At 53.2% G+C, this 18046-nt stretch overlaps 1 protein-coding gene across 1 annotated transcript in view; it reads left to right on the forward strand.

Moving 5' to 3' along the window:
- Nucleotides 1-18046, forward strand: part of LOC104300243 (S-adenosyl-L-methionine-dependent tRNA 4-demethylwyosine synthase TYW1) — a 114171-nt gene that overhangs the window by 38801 nt on the left and 57324 nt on the right. The window contains exons 11-12 of the mRNA XM_054166986.1: nucleotides 4845-4954; nucleotides 11756-11933. Of these exons, the coding sequence (XP_054022961.1) occupies nucleotides 4845-4954; nucleotides 11756-11933 (288 nt within the window). The remainder of the gene's footprint in view (nucleotides 1-4844; nucleotides 4955-11755; nucleotides 11934-18046) is intronic.

Consider the following 18046-nt stretch of genomic DNA (forward strand, 5'->3'; position numbering starts at 1 on the left):
TCTCTCCCAGGATGGCTGAGGAAAAGGCCATGGAGCTTGTTTGTTTGCTTTGCCATGAAATGCTGGAGTTCAGCTGCTTTCCCTGGGAGCTGGCTGTCATTTGCAGTGGGCTGGCTCTGAAGCAGGAGTCATGGGTGGAGCCAGCATCCAAACACACTCAGGTTTAGAGGTTTTGTGAAAGGTACAGCTTGACCTTGCACTGGAGGCCTTCCCTGCTCACTGAACTCAATACCTGCCTTTCCAAGGGAGGGTTTGGCACAGGTAGGGCAGTGCAGGATGGGATCAGTGAAGGAAATGGAGGCACAGCAGGAGGAGCTGTTAGGTATTAGGTAATAGGCTGGACTTGATGATCTCTGAGGTCTTTTCCAACCTGGTTGATTCTGTGGTTCTGTGAAAAGCAGTGAGGTGAAAGCCTGCTGAGTGGGAGGGTGTGGTGGCTAGTCCTTGGGTTCTTTTGTCTTCTGCCTTGCTAGCTGCTGCACTTTGGCCACAGCCACAGGCAGTGCTACAGGCTGGGGTCAGAGAGGCTGAGAGCAGCCAGGCAGAGAGGGATCTGGGGGTGCTGGTGGACAGCAACTGAACATGAGCCAGCAGGTTTAGAGGTTTTGTGAAAGGTACAGCTTGACCTTGCACTGGAGGCCTTCCCTCTCCTTCCTCTCCCTGGAAAAGGTTTGGCCCTGGGAGGCTGATAGAATGGAGGGGGTTGGAAGGGACCTTGAAGTCTCCAGGCAGACCTGATTTGATTGTTCCCTGGCTGAGTGTCCAAAGCCCAGCCAATTATTGTGGAGCCCTGGAACAGCTAATTAAGATTTAAGTGAATGGGGTTGGTTCTTTTTGCATTTGAGGGGAGGAGGACAACCAGGCAGAGAGAAGTGCCCTGTGCAGAAGCTGCTTGATCTTTCTCTTCTGTACCTTTATGATCATAGAGTCACAGAGTGTTAGGGGTTGGAAGGAGCTCATCCAGTCCAACCCCCCTGCCAAAGCAGGATCACCTAGGGCAGGCTGCCCAGGAATGCATCCAGACAGGTCTTGAAAGTCTCCAGAGCAGGAGACTCCACAACCTCTCTGGGCAGCCTGCTCCAGGCCTCCAGCACCCTCACAGCAGGGAGGTTTCTCCTCAGGTTGAGGTGGAACCTCCTGGGTTCCATCTGCTACCCATTGTTCCTTGTCCTGCCACTGAAATGATCCTGGTCCCTTCATCTTGACTCCCACCCCTCAGATATTGATAGACATTGATCAGATCCCCTCTCAGCCTTCTCTTCCTCAGATTAAACAGCCCCAGGGCTCTCAGTCTTTCTCCACAAGAGCGATGTTCAAGGCCCCAGGTCATCCTCATTGCTCTCTTTTGGGCTCTCTACAGCAGATCCCTGCCTCTTGAACTGGGGAGCCTGAAACTGGACATGATATTCCAGGTGTGGTGTCACCAGGGCAGAGTAGGGATGCAAGAGAACCTCCCTAGACCTGCTGGATCCACTTCCCTTGATGCACCCAGTTTACCATTGGCTCCCTTGGCCACAAGAGCACATTGCTATCCCATGCAGAACTTGCTGTCCACCAGGACTCCAAGGTCTTTCTCCATGGGGCTGCTTTTCAGCAGGGTGTCCTCTAGTCTGGACTGGTGCCTGATGGTGTTCCTCCCCAGAGGACTTGTCCTTACTGAACTTGTGCCCCTATGCTCAGCACTGGTTGGGCCACACCTTGAGTCCTGTGTCCAGTTCTGGGCCCCACAGTTTAAGAAGGACACTGAGAGACTTGAAGGTGTCCAGAGAAGGGCAAGAAAGCTGGGGAGGGGTCTGGAGCACAGCCCTGGGAGGAGAGGCTGAGGGAGCTGGGGTTGTTTAGCCTGCAGAAGAGGAGGCTCAGGGGAGACCTCATTGCTCTCTGCAACTCCCTGAAGGGAGGTTGTAGCCAGGTGGGGGTTGGTCTCTTCTCCCAGGCAGCCAGCAGCAGAACAAGAGGACACAGTCTCAAGCTGTGCCAGGGGAGGTTCAGGCTGGAGGTGAGGAGAAAGTTCTTCCCAGGAAGAGTAATTTGCCATTGGAATGTGCTGCCCAGGGAGGTGGTGGAGTCCCCATCCCTGGAGGGGTTCAAGGAGGGATTGGATGTGGCACTTGGTGCCATGGTTTAGTAGTCATGAGGTGTTGGGTGCCAGGTTGGACTTGATGATCTCTGAGGTCTTTTCCAACCTTATTTATGCTATGATTCTATGAGGTTCCCATTGGCTCAGCTCTTGAGCCTGTCCAGATCTCTGCTTGACTGTTTCAGCTTTAGCTTGTACAGTAGGGAGGAGCTGGAGTTCTGCTCTGATGATCTAAACAAGTGTGGCCACAAGCCAGTGCTCACAGACAGTAAGCTCCTCCAAATGAAGAGATTAAAAATTAATCTCTCATAGGAGAGGTACTTAAGAAGGCCATTAAAAAAAATTAAGAGGGAACTGAAAGCACAGATTAAAACAAAAGCTTCTGCTCATTAAGGGACTTGACTCCAGAGGTTAAATGCTTCAGGGAGATGGGAAATGTTCTCCTATCAGAGGAGTTGGCACTACAGGTCTGTGAAGCTTGGGATGGGAACATGAAAGCTCAGCCTCCGTGGATCTCCAGCCACCAACTTGTTCTGCCAAGTTCACAGAATCACCAAGGTTGGAAGAGACCTCAAAGATCATCAAGTCCAACCTGGCACCACAGACCTCATAACTAAACCATGGCACCAAGTGCCACATCCCAATGGCTAACAACTCTCTCTGGGAAGAACTTTCTCCTCACCTCCAGCCTAAACCTCCCCTGGCACAGCTTGAGACTGTGTCCTCTTGTTCTGGTGCTGCTTGCCTGGGAGAAGAGACCAACCCCCACCTGGCTACAACCTCCCTTCAGGGAGTTGGAGAGAGCAAGAAGGTCTCCCCTGAGCCTCCTCTTCTGCAGGCTAAGCAACCCCAGCTCCCTCAGCCTCTCCTCCCAGGGCTGTGCTCCAGACCCCTCCCCAGCTTTCTTGCCCTTCTCTGGACACCTTCCAGCAGCTCAACATCTTTCCCAACCTGAGGAGCCCAGAACTGGACCCAGGACTCAGGGTGTGGCCTAAGCAGTGCTGTGCACAGGGCACAATGATTTCCCTGCTCCTGCTGGCCACACCATTCCTGATCCAGGGGTATTCAAGGTTCAGCCTCACCAGTGCCAGAAGTGGGTTCTGAAAAGGTCCTGAAGTTCAGTTCTCTCTCAGTTCAGAGCAACCAACACAACCATCCTGGGCTGAAGTCCTCACTGCTGGTACTAGGAGTTGCTGCCTGGTGGTGTAACAGGACCAAGGGGTCTTGCTCTGCTTTTCCTTTGCCTGCAAGGACCAGTGGTGGTCTTGGCTTGCAGGTCCCTGCTGGCTGTGACCTCTCTCAGTGCTGCATTCTGGGGCTCTCAGACCCCTGTTTTAACCCAGTGTGTCTTCAGCAACTGGAAGTTAAGAGGGGCTGGGGCAGAAATCTGTCGCCCCTGCTAGAGTGAGCTCTGCATTTGAGCTTTACCTGTGTGTTTTAAATCACTTTTTATGTGCTCCTCAACAAACTTTCAGCTGATTGCTAGTGACTGCTGCTGTCAGCCAATTCATCCAGTCTGCTCTAGGGTAGCTGTAACTATCCCAGTGCAGACATTTCCTTCTGATAAAACAGCTCTAACCTGTCATCTTCCTAATCCAGTCTGGGCTCTTCACCTTGCCCTCAGGAGAAAGCAGAAGGAAAGGAGCAAACAGCTTTCTTGGCATCACAGAGAGACACTGAGCACTGCTTGCTTGTTGCACTGGACAAGCTTTTTGCTTGCTCTTCCTCTTGCTTCTCACATCATTATAGGGAAAGTCCTTCCTGTAGCCCTTTTCTGTGTCCTTTGCTGGCTGGCTCTGATTTTTTTTGCCTTGACCTTCCTGATGCTGCCCTTCTGTTCTTGTGCTCTTGGCTCTCATTTGCAGCTGGAGGATCACAAGGTTGCAGACAAGGCTGTGATTCTGCCAGGCTGGCTTCCTCTCACTCTTCAGATCTGTGCTTCTTGTGGCTGCAGTTTGCACTTCTGCATCAATAGGTGTTAAAGACCTGCCAGGTCTGAGCTCCTTTGAGCTTCAACTTTTATCTCCTCAGGGATCTCACCCACCAGTTGTCAGTGGCCACCAAAATCTGCTGCTTGGACTCTTGGGTTTTTATCCTTCTCTTTCCCCTCCATACCTTCTGGGAAGAAGGGCAATGAGGCTGGGGAGGGGTCTGGAGCACAGCCCTGGGAGGAGAGGCTGAGGGAGCTGGGGTTGCTTAGCCTGCAGAAGAGGAGGCTCAGGGGAGACCTTCTTGCTCTCTGCAACTCCCTGAAGGGAGGTTGGAGCCAGGTGGGGGTTGGTCTCTTCTCCCAGGCAACCAGCAGCAGAACAAGAGGACACAGTCTCAAGCTGTGCCAGGGGAGGTTTAGGCTGGAGGTGAGGAGAAAGTTCTTCCCAGCAAGAGAGATTGGCCATTGGGATGTGCTGCCCAGGGAGGTGGTGGAGTCCCCATCCCTGGAGGTGTTCAAGAAGGGCTTGGTTGTGGCACTTGGAGCCATGGTTTAGTTGTCAGGAGGTGTTGGGTGACAGGTTGGACTTGATGACCTCTGAGGTCTTTTCCAACTTTATTGATTCTATGATTCTTCTTGCTGGGGGAGACCAAAGCCCTGAAGGAGGGGTGGGGTAGGAGAGTGGTGTTCAAAGGTGCCACCTGAAAGCTGTGTCAGAAGCTGGGAGCTGTTTCTTGCTTTTTATGCTCTTAAGCAGTGCCGAGGTGCCCTGGGTGACAGAGGGGTGGTTCTGGCTCTGTCACAAGTGACAAAGGGAATGTTTCTTTCCTTCAGGCATCACACAAACCCAGTGGGCACAGAGTGGCAGTGGAAGATGGACCAACCTGAAATGATCTTGCAGGAGGCTATTGAGAACCATCAGAATATGATCAAGCAGTTCAAAGGTAACTTCCTCCCCCTACTTCTTCCCTGTTAATGATCCTTTGGAAAGGTAACCAGCAGCAGGGTCTTCAGAGCAGAGGGGGAAATGCCCTGGCCAAGTGTGAACTGCTGGGAAGGAGATGTGAGGTTTAGAATGTCAGAGGGATGGGTGAGGAGATGGGGCAACAAAGCTGGAGGAGAAGGCTGGTGAGGAGCAGCTGAAGGGATTGGGATTGCTCAGCTTGGAGAAAAGGAGGCTGAGGGGAGACCTTCTGACTCCCTACAGGTCCCTGAGAGGAGGTTGGAGTGAGGTGGGTATAACAAATGACAGAACAAGAGGAGACAGGCTCAAGTAGCACCAGGAGAGGTTTAGATTGGATATTAGGAACAAGTTGTTCTCTGCAGGAGTGGCCAGGCAGTGGAACAGGCTGTAATTCTTCATAGAAAGAGTGATTTGCCATGGGAATGTGCTGCCCAGGGAGGTGGTGGAGTCCCCATCCCTGGAGGTGTTTAGGAAGAGACTGGATGGGGTGCTTGGTGCCATGGTTTAGTTGATCAGATGGTGTTGGGTGATAGGTTGGACTTGATGATCTCAAAGGTCTCTTCCAACCTGGTTAAATCTGTTCTGCTCTAAATGTGTGTGGAGATCTGGGGTGGTTTGCTCTGTTCCCCAAGGTGGTTAACTTTGCTACCAGCAGGGTCAGTGGTGTGTGGTGGGAGGGCTGGCCAGCCTGGCAGGACAGCTCTTGGCCTCTGCTCTTCCTGAGTAGCAGCAGAATGTGGAGAGTGAGCCTTAGCCTTGGCTGTCAGTTTGGGAACCTGTTTGTTTCTGTTGGCTGTGCAGAGGGAAGCTGATGGATGAAAAATGTGACAGGCAATAGCCCTTCTGTCAGCAGAGCAGGGCTTCTCTCTCCTTCACTGCAGTTACAGAGCAGACCAACCCAAAACATAAAGTTCAGGCCTCCTGAGCTTCCTTTTCATCGAGTGGCTGAGTTTAATAATAGAATGGCTTAGGTTGGAAAGGACCTTAGAGATAGGATAGAATAGAATAGAATTAACCAGGTTGGAAAAGACCTTTGAGATCATCAAGTCCAACCTATCACCCAGCACCATCTAATCAACTAAATCATGGCACCAAGTGCCTCATCCAGGCTCTTCCTAAACACCTCCAGGGATGGGGACTCCACCACCTCCCTGGGCAGCACATCCCCATGGCCAATCTCTCTTGCTGGGAAGAACTTCTTCCTCACCTCCAGCCTAAACCTCCCCTGGTGCAGCTTGAGACTGTGTCCTCTTGTTCTGCTGCTGGGTGCCTGGGAGAAGAGACCAATCCCCACCTGGCTCCAACCTCCCTTCAGGGAGTTGGAGAGAGCAAGAAGGTCTCCCCTGAGCCTCCTCTTCTGCAGGCTAAGCAACCCCAGCTCCCTCAGCCTCTCCTCCCAGGGCTGTGCTCCAGACCCCTCCCCAGCTTTCTTGCCCTTCTCTGGACACCTTCCAGCAAGTCAACCTCCTTCCTAACCTGAGGAGTCCAGAACTGGACACAGGACTCAAGGTGTGGCCTCAGCAGTGCTGAGCACAGGGCACAAGGACTTCCCTGCTCCTGCTGGCCACACTTGTCCTGATGCAGGCCAGGATGCCATTGGCCTTCTTGGCCACCTGGGCACACTGCTGGCTCATGTTCAGGTGGCTGTCAACCAGTACCCCCAGGTCCCTCTCTGCCTGGCTGTTCTCAGCCACTCTGCCCCCAGCCTGTAGCACTGCCTGGGGTAGTTGTGGCCAATGTGTGGAACCTGGCACTTGGATGTGTTGAATCTATCCTCTGCTCCAACCTCCCTGCTGTGGGCAGGGGCAGCATCCACCAGCTCAGGTTGCTCAAGGCCTCATCCAGCCTGGCCTTGAACATCTCCAGGAAGGGGACATCCACAGCCTCCCTGGGCAACCTGCTCCAGTGTCTCCTCACCCTCACTGGAAAGAAGTTCTTCCTAATCTCCAGTCTCAATCTCCCCTCCTCAAGCTTCAATCCATTCCCTGCCATCCTGTCACTACCAGCCCTTGTCACAAGTCCCTTCCCAGCTCTCCTGTAGCCCCCTTCAGGTACTGGAAGTCTGCTCTAAGGTCTCCCTGGAGCCTTCTCTTCTGCAGCCTGACCAGCCCCAAATCTTGCAGACTTTTCTCATAGGGGAAGTGCTCCCAGCCCTCTGATCATCTTTGTGGCCTCCTCTGGACCCTCTCCAACAGTCCCATGTCCTTCTTATTACTCTGGGGGGGCACCAGAGCTGGGTGCAGTGCTCTAGGTGGAGTCTTAGCAGTCTCTGGGCACTCCCCCAAAAGGATTGGAGGGAGGGAAAGTTAGAGATGGACTTGGCAACAGCCAGTGCTATTCCTGGGTTGCTTTGAGAGGCCTCTAAGGACATCACAAACCTCTTTTTGGAGCTTCTTTTCTATGAAGTTAGTAAACACCCCCTGAAAGCTGTGTGTGCATCCTCAGCCTGGTTTTACCCTTCAGCTGGCAACTGTGAAAGGACAAAGACAAAAGAGGAAAAGTCAAACTCAAAAGGCTCTGGGCTGGAGCTGTGCTGCAGAGTGGCAACAGCAAAAGATGGGTTGCTTTTGCAGGGTGATAGATGGCAACATGCTGCCTGTCTTGGGAGCCTAGAAGCAAAAGGTTTATTAGGGAGAAGAAGGATGGTGAGACAAGGCCAGCAGCTGGCTGCTACACTTTTGTGATCCTTACCTTGTCACTTTCCCTCAGGTGCAGGAGAAATGTATTGTTGGAGTGGAACCAGTGCAAGCAAAATTGAGCTGAAACACTGCAGTGAGCTGAGGGCAGGGAGAGTTAAGTGATGGGCAGTGCCTTGCAGGACTTGTCCAGTTCTGGGCCCTTCAGGTTAGGAAAGAAGATGTTGAGATGTTGGAAGGTGTCCAGAGAAGGGCAAGAAAGCTGGGGAGGGGTCTGGAGCACAGCCCTGTGAGGAGAGGCTGAGGGAGCTGGGGTTGCTTAGCCTGCAGAAGAGGAGGCTCAGGGGAGACCTTCTTGCTCTCTCCAACTCCCTGAAGGGAGGTTGTAGCCAGGTGGGGGTTGGGCTCTTCTCCCAGGCACCCAGCACCAGAACAAGAGGACACAGTCTCAAGCTGTGCCAGGGGAGGTTTAGGCTGGAGGTGAGGAAGAAATTCTTCCCAGCAAGAGAGATTGGCCCTTGGGATGTGCTGCCCAGGGAGGTGGTGGAGTCCCCATCCCTGGAGGTGTTTAGGAAGAGCCTGGATGAGGCACTTGGTGCCATGGTTTAATTGATCAGATGCTGTTGGGTGACAGGTTGGACTTGATCTCAAAGGTCTTTTCTAACCTGGTAATTCTATTTACTCTACTCTACACTGCTCTACTCTATTCTGCTCTACTCTGGTTGGAAAAGTCCTTTAAGATGATGCAGTTCAGCCATTGCCTAACTTTACAAAGGCTTGCTGCTAACCCATGGCCCTCAGCACCACATCTCTACCTTTCTGAAACCCCTCCAGGGATGGGGTTTTGACCACCCCTTAGTGGAGTCTGTTCCATTTGGACTATTGGAGAAGAAAAGCATGGGGGAAATGGCTCTAGGGAGCCCTCAAGGCTCTTGAGTGTCTGGCAATGCTGCTCAGGTGACACCAAAGTGACCTGAATAAATCAGAGCTCTCTCTAGTCCCCCAGCTTTTCACACACTCACAGTCATCTGTGAGCCAGAGGAAAGGGAAATTTGCTCTGATGCTTGAACTCCACCTGTTGTAGGGAAAATGAGATTCACAGGTTGCATCAGGTGGGAAGGGAGCCTCAAAGGCCTTCTTGCTCAACCCCCCTGCAGTCAGCAGGGACATCTCCAACTAGATTGGGCTGCTCAGGGCCACACTGAGTCTAATCTTGAAAGTCTCCAGGGATGGGGCCTCAACCACATCCCTGGGCAACCTGTTCCAGTGTTTCACCACCCTCACTGTGCAGAACTTCCTCCTGATGTCCAGCCTAAGTCTCCTCTGCTCTGGTTTCAAACCATTGTCCCTTGTCCTCTCACTGCAAGGCCTTGGGAACAGTCCCTGCTTGGCCTTCCTATAGGTCCCCTTCAGATATTGAAATGTAGCTGCAAGAAGTCCCTGGAGTCTTCTCTTCTGCTCTCTAGGCAACCTGTTTCAGTGTCTCCCCAGCTTTGTACTGAAGAACTTCTTCCTCAGCTCCAGTCTAACCCTGCTCTCCCTCAGCTTCAAACCCCCTTGTCCTGTCCCTAGGCACCCTTAAGAAAAGTCCTTCTCCAGGGATCTCTTTAGGTGTTAGAAAGCAGCTTTAAGGTCCCCCTGGAGTCTTCTCCATGCTGAACAACCCCAACTCTCTCAACCTGTCCCCCCAGGAGAGCTTCTCCAGCCCTCTGACCACCTCTGTGTCCCTGATCCTTTGTTTTCCTGAAGGAACAGAAGAATTCCTGGGAGTCCTCCACCCTGTAGGATATCCTCCTGTCCTGGCAGAGTCCCTGTGCATGATGTGTCATCTTCTCTCTTATTGTTGCCATAATCTGTGCTGCTTTTGAAGCCCTTAGGCATTAGCCAATGTCACAATTCTCTTTCCAAGTGCCTGATGGAGAGTCCTGTTGCTGATAGGGAGCTGAGGTGGGAAGGTGTGAAGCAGTTTGCTTGATGGATACATTTTCTAGGTGGTGCACAGCCAATCTCTGTGCTCTTGTAAAGGGCACACACAGGGTGGAAACATCATTCAGGAGCAGGAGAGTGGGAGTCTCTGATAACACAGAGCCCTGGTTCAGCTTGGGGGGAAAAAGAAAACATAGAAACCCAAGACAGCCAACAACAGCAATGAAAAAACTCCCAACAACCAACCCCCAAAAAAGCCCCAAAGCAACAAAGCCAACCCCAGAAAGCCCCAGAGCAGCCAAACCGACCCCAGAAAGCCCCAGAGCAGCCAAACCGACCCCAGAAAGCCCCAGAGCAGCCAAACCGACCCCAGAAAGCCCCAGAGCAGCTAAACCGACCCCAGAAAGCCCCAGAGCAGCCAAACCAACCCCAAACACCCCCCCAAGCAACAAAACCAACCCTCAAAAGCTCCCAAGCAATAGGTCAATAAGGTTGGAAAAGACCTCAGAGATCATCAAGTCCAACCTGTCACCCAATGTGCTGCACTTGGTGCCATGGTTTAGTTGATTAGATGGTGTTGGATGGTAGGTTGGGCATGATGATCTTGAAGGCCTCTTCCAGCCTGTTCTGTTCTGTTCTATTCTATTCTATTCGCTCCTGCTCCTGCTCCTGCTCCTGCTCCTGCTCCTGCTCCTGCTCCTGCTCCTGCTCCTGCTCCTGCTCCTGCTCCTGCTCCTGCTCCTGCTCCTGCTCCATAATGCTGGTGGGCCAAGCCATCACAGTCCCTTAGGACAGAGCCTGGCTGCTGAGCTTAGCTCTGCTCACAAACCAGCTGAAGCAGCATCTATCCCCACCCCCCTCTTGTTAGCTTGGCTTTGCAGCAGAGCATGGGACCTCTCCCTGCTTCCCTGGCTCTGGCATCCAGGCAAGGGGGAAGTGAGCTGAGGCCCTGGCTTCCCAGCTCCAGCCTTTGGTGCTCTGCATCAGCCCAGCCCCCCTCAGCTCTTCTTGGCGGCCATCAGGGCACGGCCAAGGAAATGCAAAGTGACAGATTGGGAACAAAAGCTTGTTTGTAGTTAGGTGATTTCATCCCGGGGCCTGAGAGCTTGGTTGGGGATGGGTGAGCTGGGGCAGCCTTCTCCTCTCCTCTGCCCTCCCCTGGGTATAATAGATGCTGGTTGGACCTGCAGAGAGCATTTTCAGGTGGATGCTGCAGTGGAGCTCCTGCTGTTTCCCAGCTGGGACAGTTCCTGCTCTTCTGGACCAGGGCATGTGTGGGATTGGTCTTTCTGTAGTGGCATTTCAGGTGGTTGGATCCAGGGCTGGTGGTTGGTGCTTTGCTTGGTGGAGGGTGCTTGTCTCCTCTGAGAGCTGGGCTTTGTGGGGCTGGGGGGTGAGGGAGTCGGTATCAGTCATATCATAGTATCAGTCAGGGTTGGAAGGGACCACAAGGATCATCTGGTTCCAACCCCCAGGGTGGTTTTGGTTGGAAAGGGCCTTAAAAATCACAGAAACTCAGAATCAATAAGGTTGGAAGAGACCTCAGAGATCACCAAGTCCAACCTGTCACCACAGACCTCATGACTAAACCATGGCACCAAGTGCCACGTCCAATCCCCTCTTGAACACCTCCAGGCATGGGGACTCCACCACCTCCCTGGGCAGCACATTCCAATGGCTAACAACTCTCTCTGGGAAGAACTTTCTCCTCACCTCCAGACTAAACTCCCCCTGGTGCAGCATATCATCCAGGTTCAACCCCCCTGCCATGGGCAGGGGCACCCCTACCAGCCCAGGGTGAGATTGTCCAGTCCAACCCATCATCCAACACCATCTCATCAACTAAACCATGGCACCAAGCACCCCAACAAGTCTCCTCCTAAACACCTCCAAAGATGGTGACTCCACCACCTCCCCAGGCAGCCCATTCCAATGGGCAGTCACTTTCTCTGTGTAGAATTTCTTCCTCACCTCCAGCCTAAACCTCCCCTGGCACAGTCTCACTGTGTCCTCTTGTTCTGCTGCTGGGTGCCTGGGAGAAGAGACCAACATCCGCCTGGCTACAACCTCCCTTCAGGGAGTTGCAGAGAGCAAGAAGGTCTCCCCTGAGCCTCCTCTTCTGCAGGCTAAGCAACCCCAGCTCCCTCAGCCTCTCCTCACAGGGCTGTGCTCCAGACCCCTCCCCAGCCTAGTCTGAAGCCTGTTTTCCCTCTCTGCAGGTGTGTCAGGAGTGAAGGCAGCTCGCTTGGAGGAGGCAATGACAGTGAAGCACTGTGCCCTGTCCCTGGTGGGAGAACCCATCATGTACCCACAGATCAACCAGTTTGTGAAGCTCCTGCACCAGCATGGCATCTCCAGCTTCCTGGTCACAAATGCACAGTTCCCAGAGGAGATTAGGTAAGAGGTGGACAAAACATCTCCCTCCTGAAACACTGCAGTGTTGACCTGGGTGCTTCTTAACTCCAGGTTTATCTCTCATCAGAGTCAGCTCTGCAGGAGCACTGGCAATGAAAAGCCTGCTCAGCATCTTAGTGATTTTGAAGCTTAATCTCCCTGTGTGCTCTTTCTCTGTTCCCCCAGCCTGACTTTCTGTTCCCTATCTCTTAAACAAAAGTGTGATTACTTCTGAAAGTGAAGAGAATGTAATGCAGAATCTCCTGGAGCTGTGAGGGAAGGAGGAGAGCAAATGAGCTGTGCTTTGTGCTCAGGGACCTGCAGAGCTGGTGTGAGTGCTTCTGACAAGCTGGAGCAGGAGGCTGAACTCAGAGATAGCCTTTTTGGTTTGTGTGCTTTCCCTTGCAGTCTGATGTTTGCTCTGACTCCACAAGACCAGCCATAATAGCTCAAACCCATCTCTACAGCCCAGCAGCTCCAGCAGGACCTGGAGTGCAGGAGTAGAGAAGATGAACAGCAGGTCCTCTGCAGAAGTGGGATCAGCCTTGAGCCAAGTGTACAAAGCCCTTGAATGAACTCATGGTGTGGGTTGGAAGGGACCTCTGGAGATCACCCAGTCCACCCCCACTGCTAAAGCAGGGCACCCACAGCAGCTTGCCCAGCATCACAATGGCCAGGTGGGGCTGGAATCTCTGCAGGGAAGGAGATTCCACAACCTCTGTGGGCAGCCTGCTCCAGGGCTTCAGCACCCTCACGCCGGAGAATTCTCTCCTTAAGTTCAAGTGCAACCTCCTGGGTTGCAGTTTCTACCTGTTGCTCCTTGTCCTGTCAGGGAGCACCACTGCAGACTCTGAAAGAGTCTTTGCAAGTGCAGTGAGTCCCTGCTCCTGATCTTCTGGAGCACCCAGGCTGGTTTGAGTCAAATCTGAAGCAATGCAGCATGGCTGTAGAGTCAGGCCGTTGGGAACTGTACCTCAAGGGGGCTACAAGAAAGCTGGGGAGGGGCTTTTGGAGTGACAGGATGAGAGGCAGTGGATTTGAGCTGGAAGAGGGGAGACTGAGACTGAAAGTTAGGAAGAAATTCTTGGGAGTGAGGGTGATGAGACACTGGCACAGGCTGCCCAGGGAGGCTGTGGATGCCCCCTGCCTGAAGGTGTTCAAGGCCAGGTTTGATGAGGCCTTGAGCAGCCTGGGCTGGTGGGAGGTCCATGGTAGGAGGCTTGAAACTGGATGATTTTTGAGTTCCTTTGCACCCTAAACCATTCTGTGTCTCTCTGAACTTGTCAGAGATATCATCAGCTGCTAACAGTGACCAAAGGAGTTGATCTGCTGGGGGGCAGAGAGGCTCTGCAGAGGGACCTCGACAGGCTGGGCAGATGGGCAGAGGCCAAGGGCATGAGATTGAACACATCCAAGTGCCAGGTTCTGCACATTGGCCACAGCAACCCCAGGCAGTGCTACAGGCTGGGGTCAGAGTGGCTGGAGAGCAGTCAGGTGGAAAGGGACCTGGGGGTAGTGGTTGATAGTAGGCTGAACATGAGCCTGCAGTGTGCCCAGGCAACCAAGAGGGCCAATGGCATCTTGGCCTGCATCAGGAACAGTGTGGCCAGCAGGAGCAGTGAGGTCATTCTGCACTGGTTAGGCCACACCTTGAGTCCTGTGTCCAGTTCTGGGCTCCTCAGTTTAGGAAGGAGGTTGACTTGCTGGAACGAGCCCAGAGAAGGGCAACAAAGCTGGGGAGGGGTCTGGAGCACAGCCCTGTGAGGAGAGGCTGAGGGAGCTGGGGTTGCTTAGCCTGCAGAAGAGGAGGCTCAGGGGAGACCTTCTTGCTCTCTCCAACTGCCTGAAGGGAGGTTGTAGCCAGGTGGGGGTTGGTCTCTTCTCCCAGGCACCCAGCAGCAGAAGAAGAGGACACAGTCTCAAGCTGTGCCAGGGGAAGTTTAGGCTGGAGGTTAGGAGGAAGTTCTACACAGAGAGAGTGATTGCCCATTGCACTGGGCTGCCCAGGGAGGTGGTGGAGTCGCCATCAGGAGGAGACTTGATGGGATGCTTGGTGCCATGGTTTAGTTGTTTAGGTGGTGTTGGATTGGTTGATGGGTTGGACACAATGATCTTGAAGGTCTCTTCCAACCTGGTCTGGTCTATTCCATATTCCATTCCATATTCCATTCCATATCCAGCCCTGGGGTTAGGTGAGCCCAGGAGCAGAGCTGCCCACAGGCTGCTTTTTGGTGTGTGGTGGCTCAGCTTGTCACTTCAGCTCAGTGCCTCTCTGCTAGCACTTTGTGGCAGGGCTTCCTTCTCCACTTCCTCCTCCTGGTCTGCCTGTGGCAGCAAGGGAAGGGAGGGCATGCACTTCTTTTTTTTTTGAGTGAGTAATTATACACTACAAAGGCATTCCAAATGATGGAATAATTGTGTAATCAAGTCACTTTAAGCCCTGTATTATGGTGCCTGACAGACAGAAATTGCTCTTCCCTAAAAATAGCCCTTGGAAGAAGAGAGGAGCACAGGCACTGTTTTCAAGCCCTGGTCCTTGGGAAGCTGCTGAATGTTTTTGAAGAGAAGGGGAAAAAAAAGCACACCACCAAACCCCCAACCCAAAACACAACAAAACCAAGGGGTGGGGGGGAAAGAAAAAAGAGAGAAAGTCATCAAAATTGCAACTGATCTTTGGCTCATCAAAGCAAATGGGGTTGCTTAATATGGGAGCTGAAGGATGCACCAAGCTGCCTCTTCCATTGTCAAGCAGCCAGCTGGAGGCTGAAAGTTTGGGCCTAAAATAAGCTGTGTGGCCTCTGGGTGCTGGAACAGGTTGAAGCCTCATCCCTGGAGGCTTTCAAGGTCAGCCTCACTGTGGCCCTGGGCAGCCTGTCTCAGTGCTCTGCCACCTTCAAGGTGAAGAGTTTTTGCCTTACATTTATGTGCCCACTGGTCCTTGTCCTGTCACTGGACACCACTGACTTGGCAGCATCAGAGCTTCCCCCTTGGAGAGTGTCCATTCCTGTCCCTGTAGAGAGGTCCCTGCAGGTTTGATCTAGCTGGAGGTGCAGCCTGATCTAGTTGGAGGTGTCCCTGCTGCCTGCAGGGGGGTTGGACAAGGTGACCTTTGAGGGTCTCTTCTAACCTCTGACTCTGTGATTGCAGTGTGCAAGTAGGGAGCATGGCCTGGGGAGGGCTTCACTGGGTTTAGGAGAGGGCCCCCTGGTGCTGCAGATCGTTTGAGTAAGGCTACAGCATGATGCTGCCCATGTCTTGCTTGCTTCTCTCCTAATCACAAGCAGGACACAGAACTGTTGGAGGGAGTCCAGAGGAGGGCCACAAGGATGATCCAGGGGCTGGAGCACCTTTGCTATGAGGACAGGCTGAGGGAGCTGGGGTTGTTCAGCCTGGAGAAGAGAAGACTCTGGGGGACCTTAGAGCTGCCTTCCAATACTTGAAGGGAACCTAGAGGAAGGCTGCAGAGGGACTTTTCATAAGGGTGTCTAGAGCCAGGGCAAGGGAGAATGGTTTGAAGCTGAGGGAGAGTAGAGTTAGGCTGGGTCTTAGGAAGGAGTTCTTCAGTGCAAGGGTAGTGAGACTCTGGAATAGGTTGTGGATGCTCCTTCCGTGGAGGTGTTCAAGGCCAGGCTGGACAAAGCCTTGGGCAACCAAGTCTAGTTGGGAGGCATCCCTGCCCATGGCAGGAGGGTTGAAGTAGCTGATCTCTTGAGTTCCTTTCCCACCTGAACCATTCTTTGCTCCTCCTCATTTTAGCCCACAGCTCTGCCTGCCTCCAGGCACACTCCTGTCCCCATGAGCTGCAGCAGGCTTCATAGCACAGGAGCTTGTGCTGAACACTTACCTGGCTCTTAGCCTCTGCCTCCTCTTGCCCACAGCCACTGATCAGAAACAAGCAGCCTTGGCTCTGTGTGTGCCTTTATGAGCAGCAGCAATAACAGTGAGCAGATGTTGGTTACTGCTCAGAAATGCTCATTCTGGTTTATTGATGGCTGTGTCCTGTCTGCCTTCTGCAAGCACCTCGTGGCTGGTGGCCTGAAGTCAGCTTACTGCTCCTGAGTTGTGCTGTGCCCTGTGGTCCTGATTTCTGCCCAAGTTCATGTGTGGTGAATGCTGTGAGCTTGAGCCTCCTGGATGTGATCTCAGCTGTCTGAGCTAGCTTGGGAATGACAACATAGAATCATAGTATCAGTCAGGGTTGGAAGGGACCACAAGGATCATCTAATTCCAACCCCCCTGCCATGGGCAGGGACACCTCACACTAGATCAGGCTGCCCAGAGCCTCATCCAGCCTGGGCTTAAACACCTCCAGGGATGGGGCACCAACCACCTCCCTGGACAACCCATTCCAGGGCTTCACCACTCTCCTGGGGAAGAACTTCCTCCTCACCTCCAGCCTCAATCTCCCCCCGTCCAGCTTCATTCCATTCCCCTTAGTCCTATCACTCCCTGAGATCCTGAGAAGTCCCTCCCCAGCCCCCTCTTGTAGCCCCCTTCAGATCCTGGAAGGCCACAATTAGGTCACCTCAGAGCCTTCTCTTCTCCACACTGAACAGCCCCAACTCCTTCAGTCTGTCCTCAGAGCAGAGCAGCTCCAGCCCTCTGCTCATCCTCATGGCCCTTCTCTGGACACCCTCCAGCACCTCCAGATCCCTCTTGTAACAGGGGCTCCAGAAGTGGCTGCAGTACTCCAGGTGGGGTCTCCCCAGAGCTGAGCAGAGGGGGAGAATCACCTCCCTTGCCCTGCTGGCCACACTTCTCTTGCTGCAGCCCAGGATCTGATTGGCTTTCTGGGCTGCAAGTGCACACTGAGAGCTCCTGTTGAGCTTCTCCTCCCCCAGCATCCCCAAATCCCTCTCCTCAGGGCTGCTTTCCAACCAGTCCCTGCCCAGCCTGGATTTGTGCCTGGGGTTGCCTCGACCCAGCTGCAGGACCCTGCCCTTGGTCTTGTTGAACCTCATGAGGTTGGCTTGTGCCCACCTCTGCAGCCTGTCCAGGTCCCTCTGGATGGATCCCTTCCCTCCAGCCTGTCTGCTGCACCACACAGCTTGGTGTCATCAGCAAACCTGCTGAGGGTGCACTCAATGCCACTGTCCATGGCACTCACAAAGATGCTGAACAAGCCTGGTCCCAGGACTGATCCCTGAGGGACTCTGCTTGTCTCTGACCTCCACTGGGACATGGACCCATGCACAGCCACTCTCTGGGTGCAGCCATCAAGCCAGTTCTGTATCCATCTAGTGGTGCACCCATCAAACCCATGTGTCACCAGCCTGGAGACCAGGCTGTGGTGTGGGACAGGGGAGGAATGGAGGGGGAAGGTTGGGGAAGCCATCCCAGTACCATGCTGTTACATAATGAACAATTTCCTGTTAATTATCAGCTGTAGCTGTGTTCCAGGAGCATCAGTTTGTTCTCCCTGCTGCTGGCTGGACCTGTGACTGCCCTTTAGAATAGAATAGAATAAACCAAGTTGGAAGAGACCTTCAAGATCATTGCTTCCAATCCATCATCCAACACCACCTAATCAACTAAACCATGGCACCAAGTGCCTCATCAAGTCTCTACCACCATCCCTGGAGGTGTGCTTCCCAGAAAGAGAGATTGGCCATTGGAATGTGCTGCCCAGGGAGGTGGTGGAGTCCCCATCCCTGGAGGTGTTCAAGAGGGGATTGGATGTGGCACTTGGAGCCACGGTTTGGTCAGGAGGTGTTGGGGGACAGGTTGGACTTGATGATCTTTGAGGTCTTTTCCAACCTTGTTGATTCTATGATTCTCTGAACATTTAGAATGGACATTAGGAAGACATTCTTTCCAGTGAGGGTGGTGAGACACTGGAACAGGTTGCCCAGGAAGGTTTGTGGCTGCCTCCTCCCTGGAGGTGTTCAAAGCCAGGTTGGATGAAGCCTTGAGCACCCTGGGCTGGTGAGAGGTGTCCCTGCCCATGGCAGGGGGGTTGGAAGTGGATGATCTTTAAGGTGCCTTCCAACCCAAACCATTTTATGAATCTCTGAACTCTGCTTGATGTCATTCTGGACTATTCTTGTCCTGCTCCAGAAGGGCAGGAGGTTTGGTGTATTTTTAGGAGGCACAGTTTGGCAGCTGAGCAATAGCTT

This window comes from Dryobates pubescens, chromosome 13 (genome assembly GCF_014839835.1).
Source record: "Dryobates pubescens isolate bDryPub1 chromosome 13, bDryPub1.pri, whole genome shotgun sequence".
Classification (NCBI taxonomy): Eukaryota; Metazoa; Chordata; class Aves; order Piciformes; family Picidae; genus Dryobates; species Dryobates pubescens.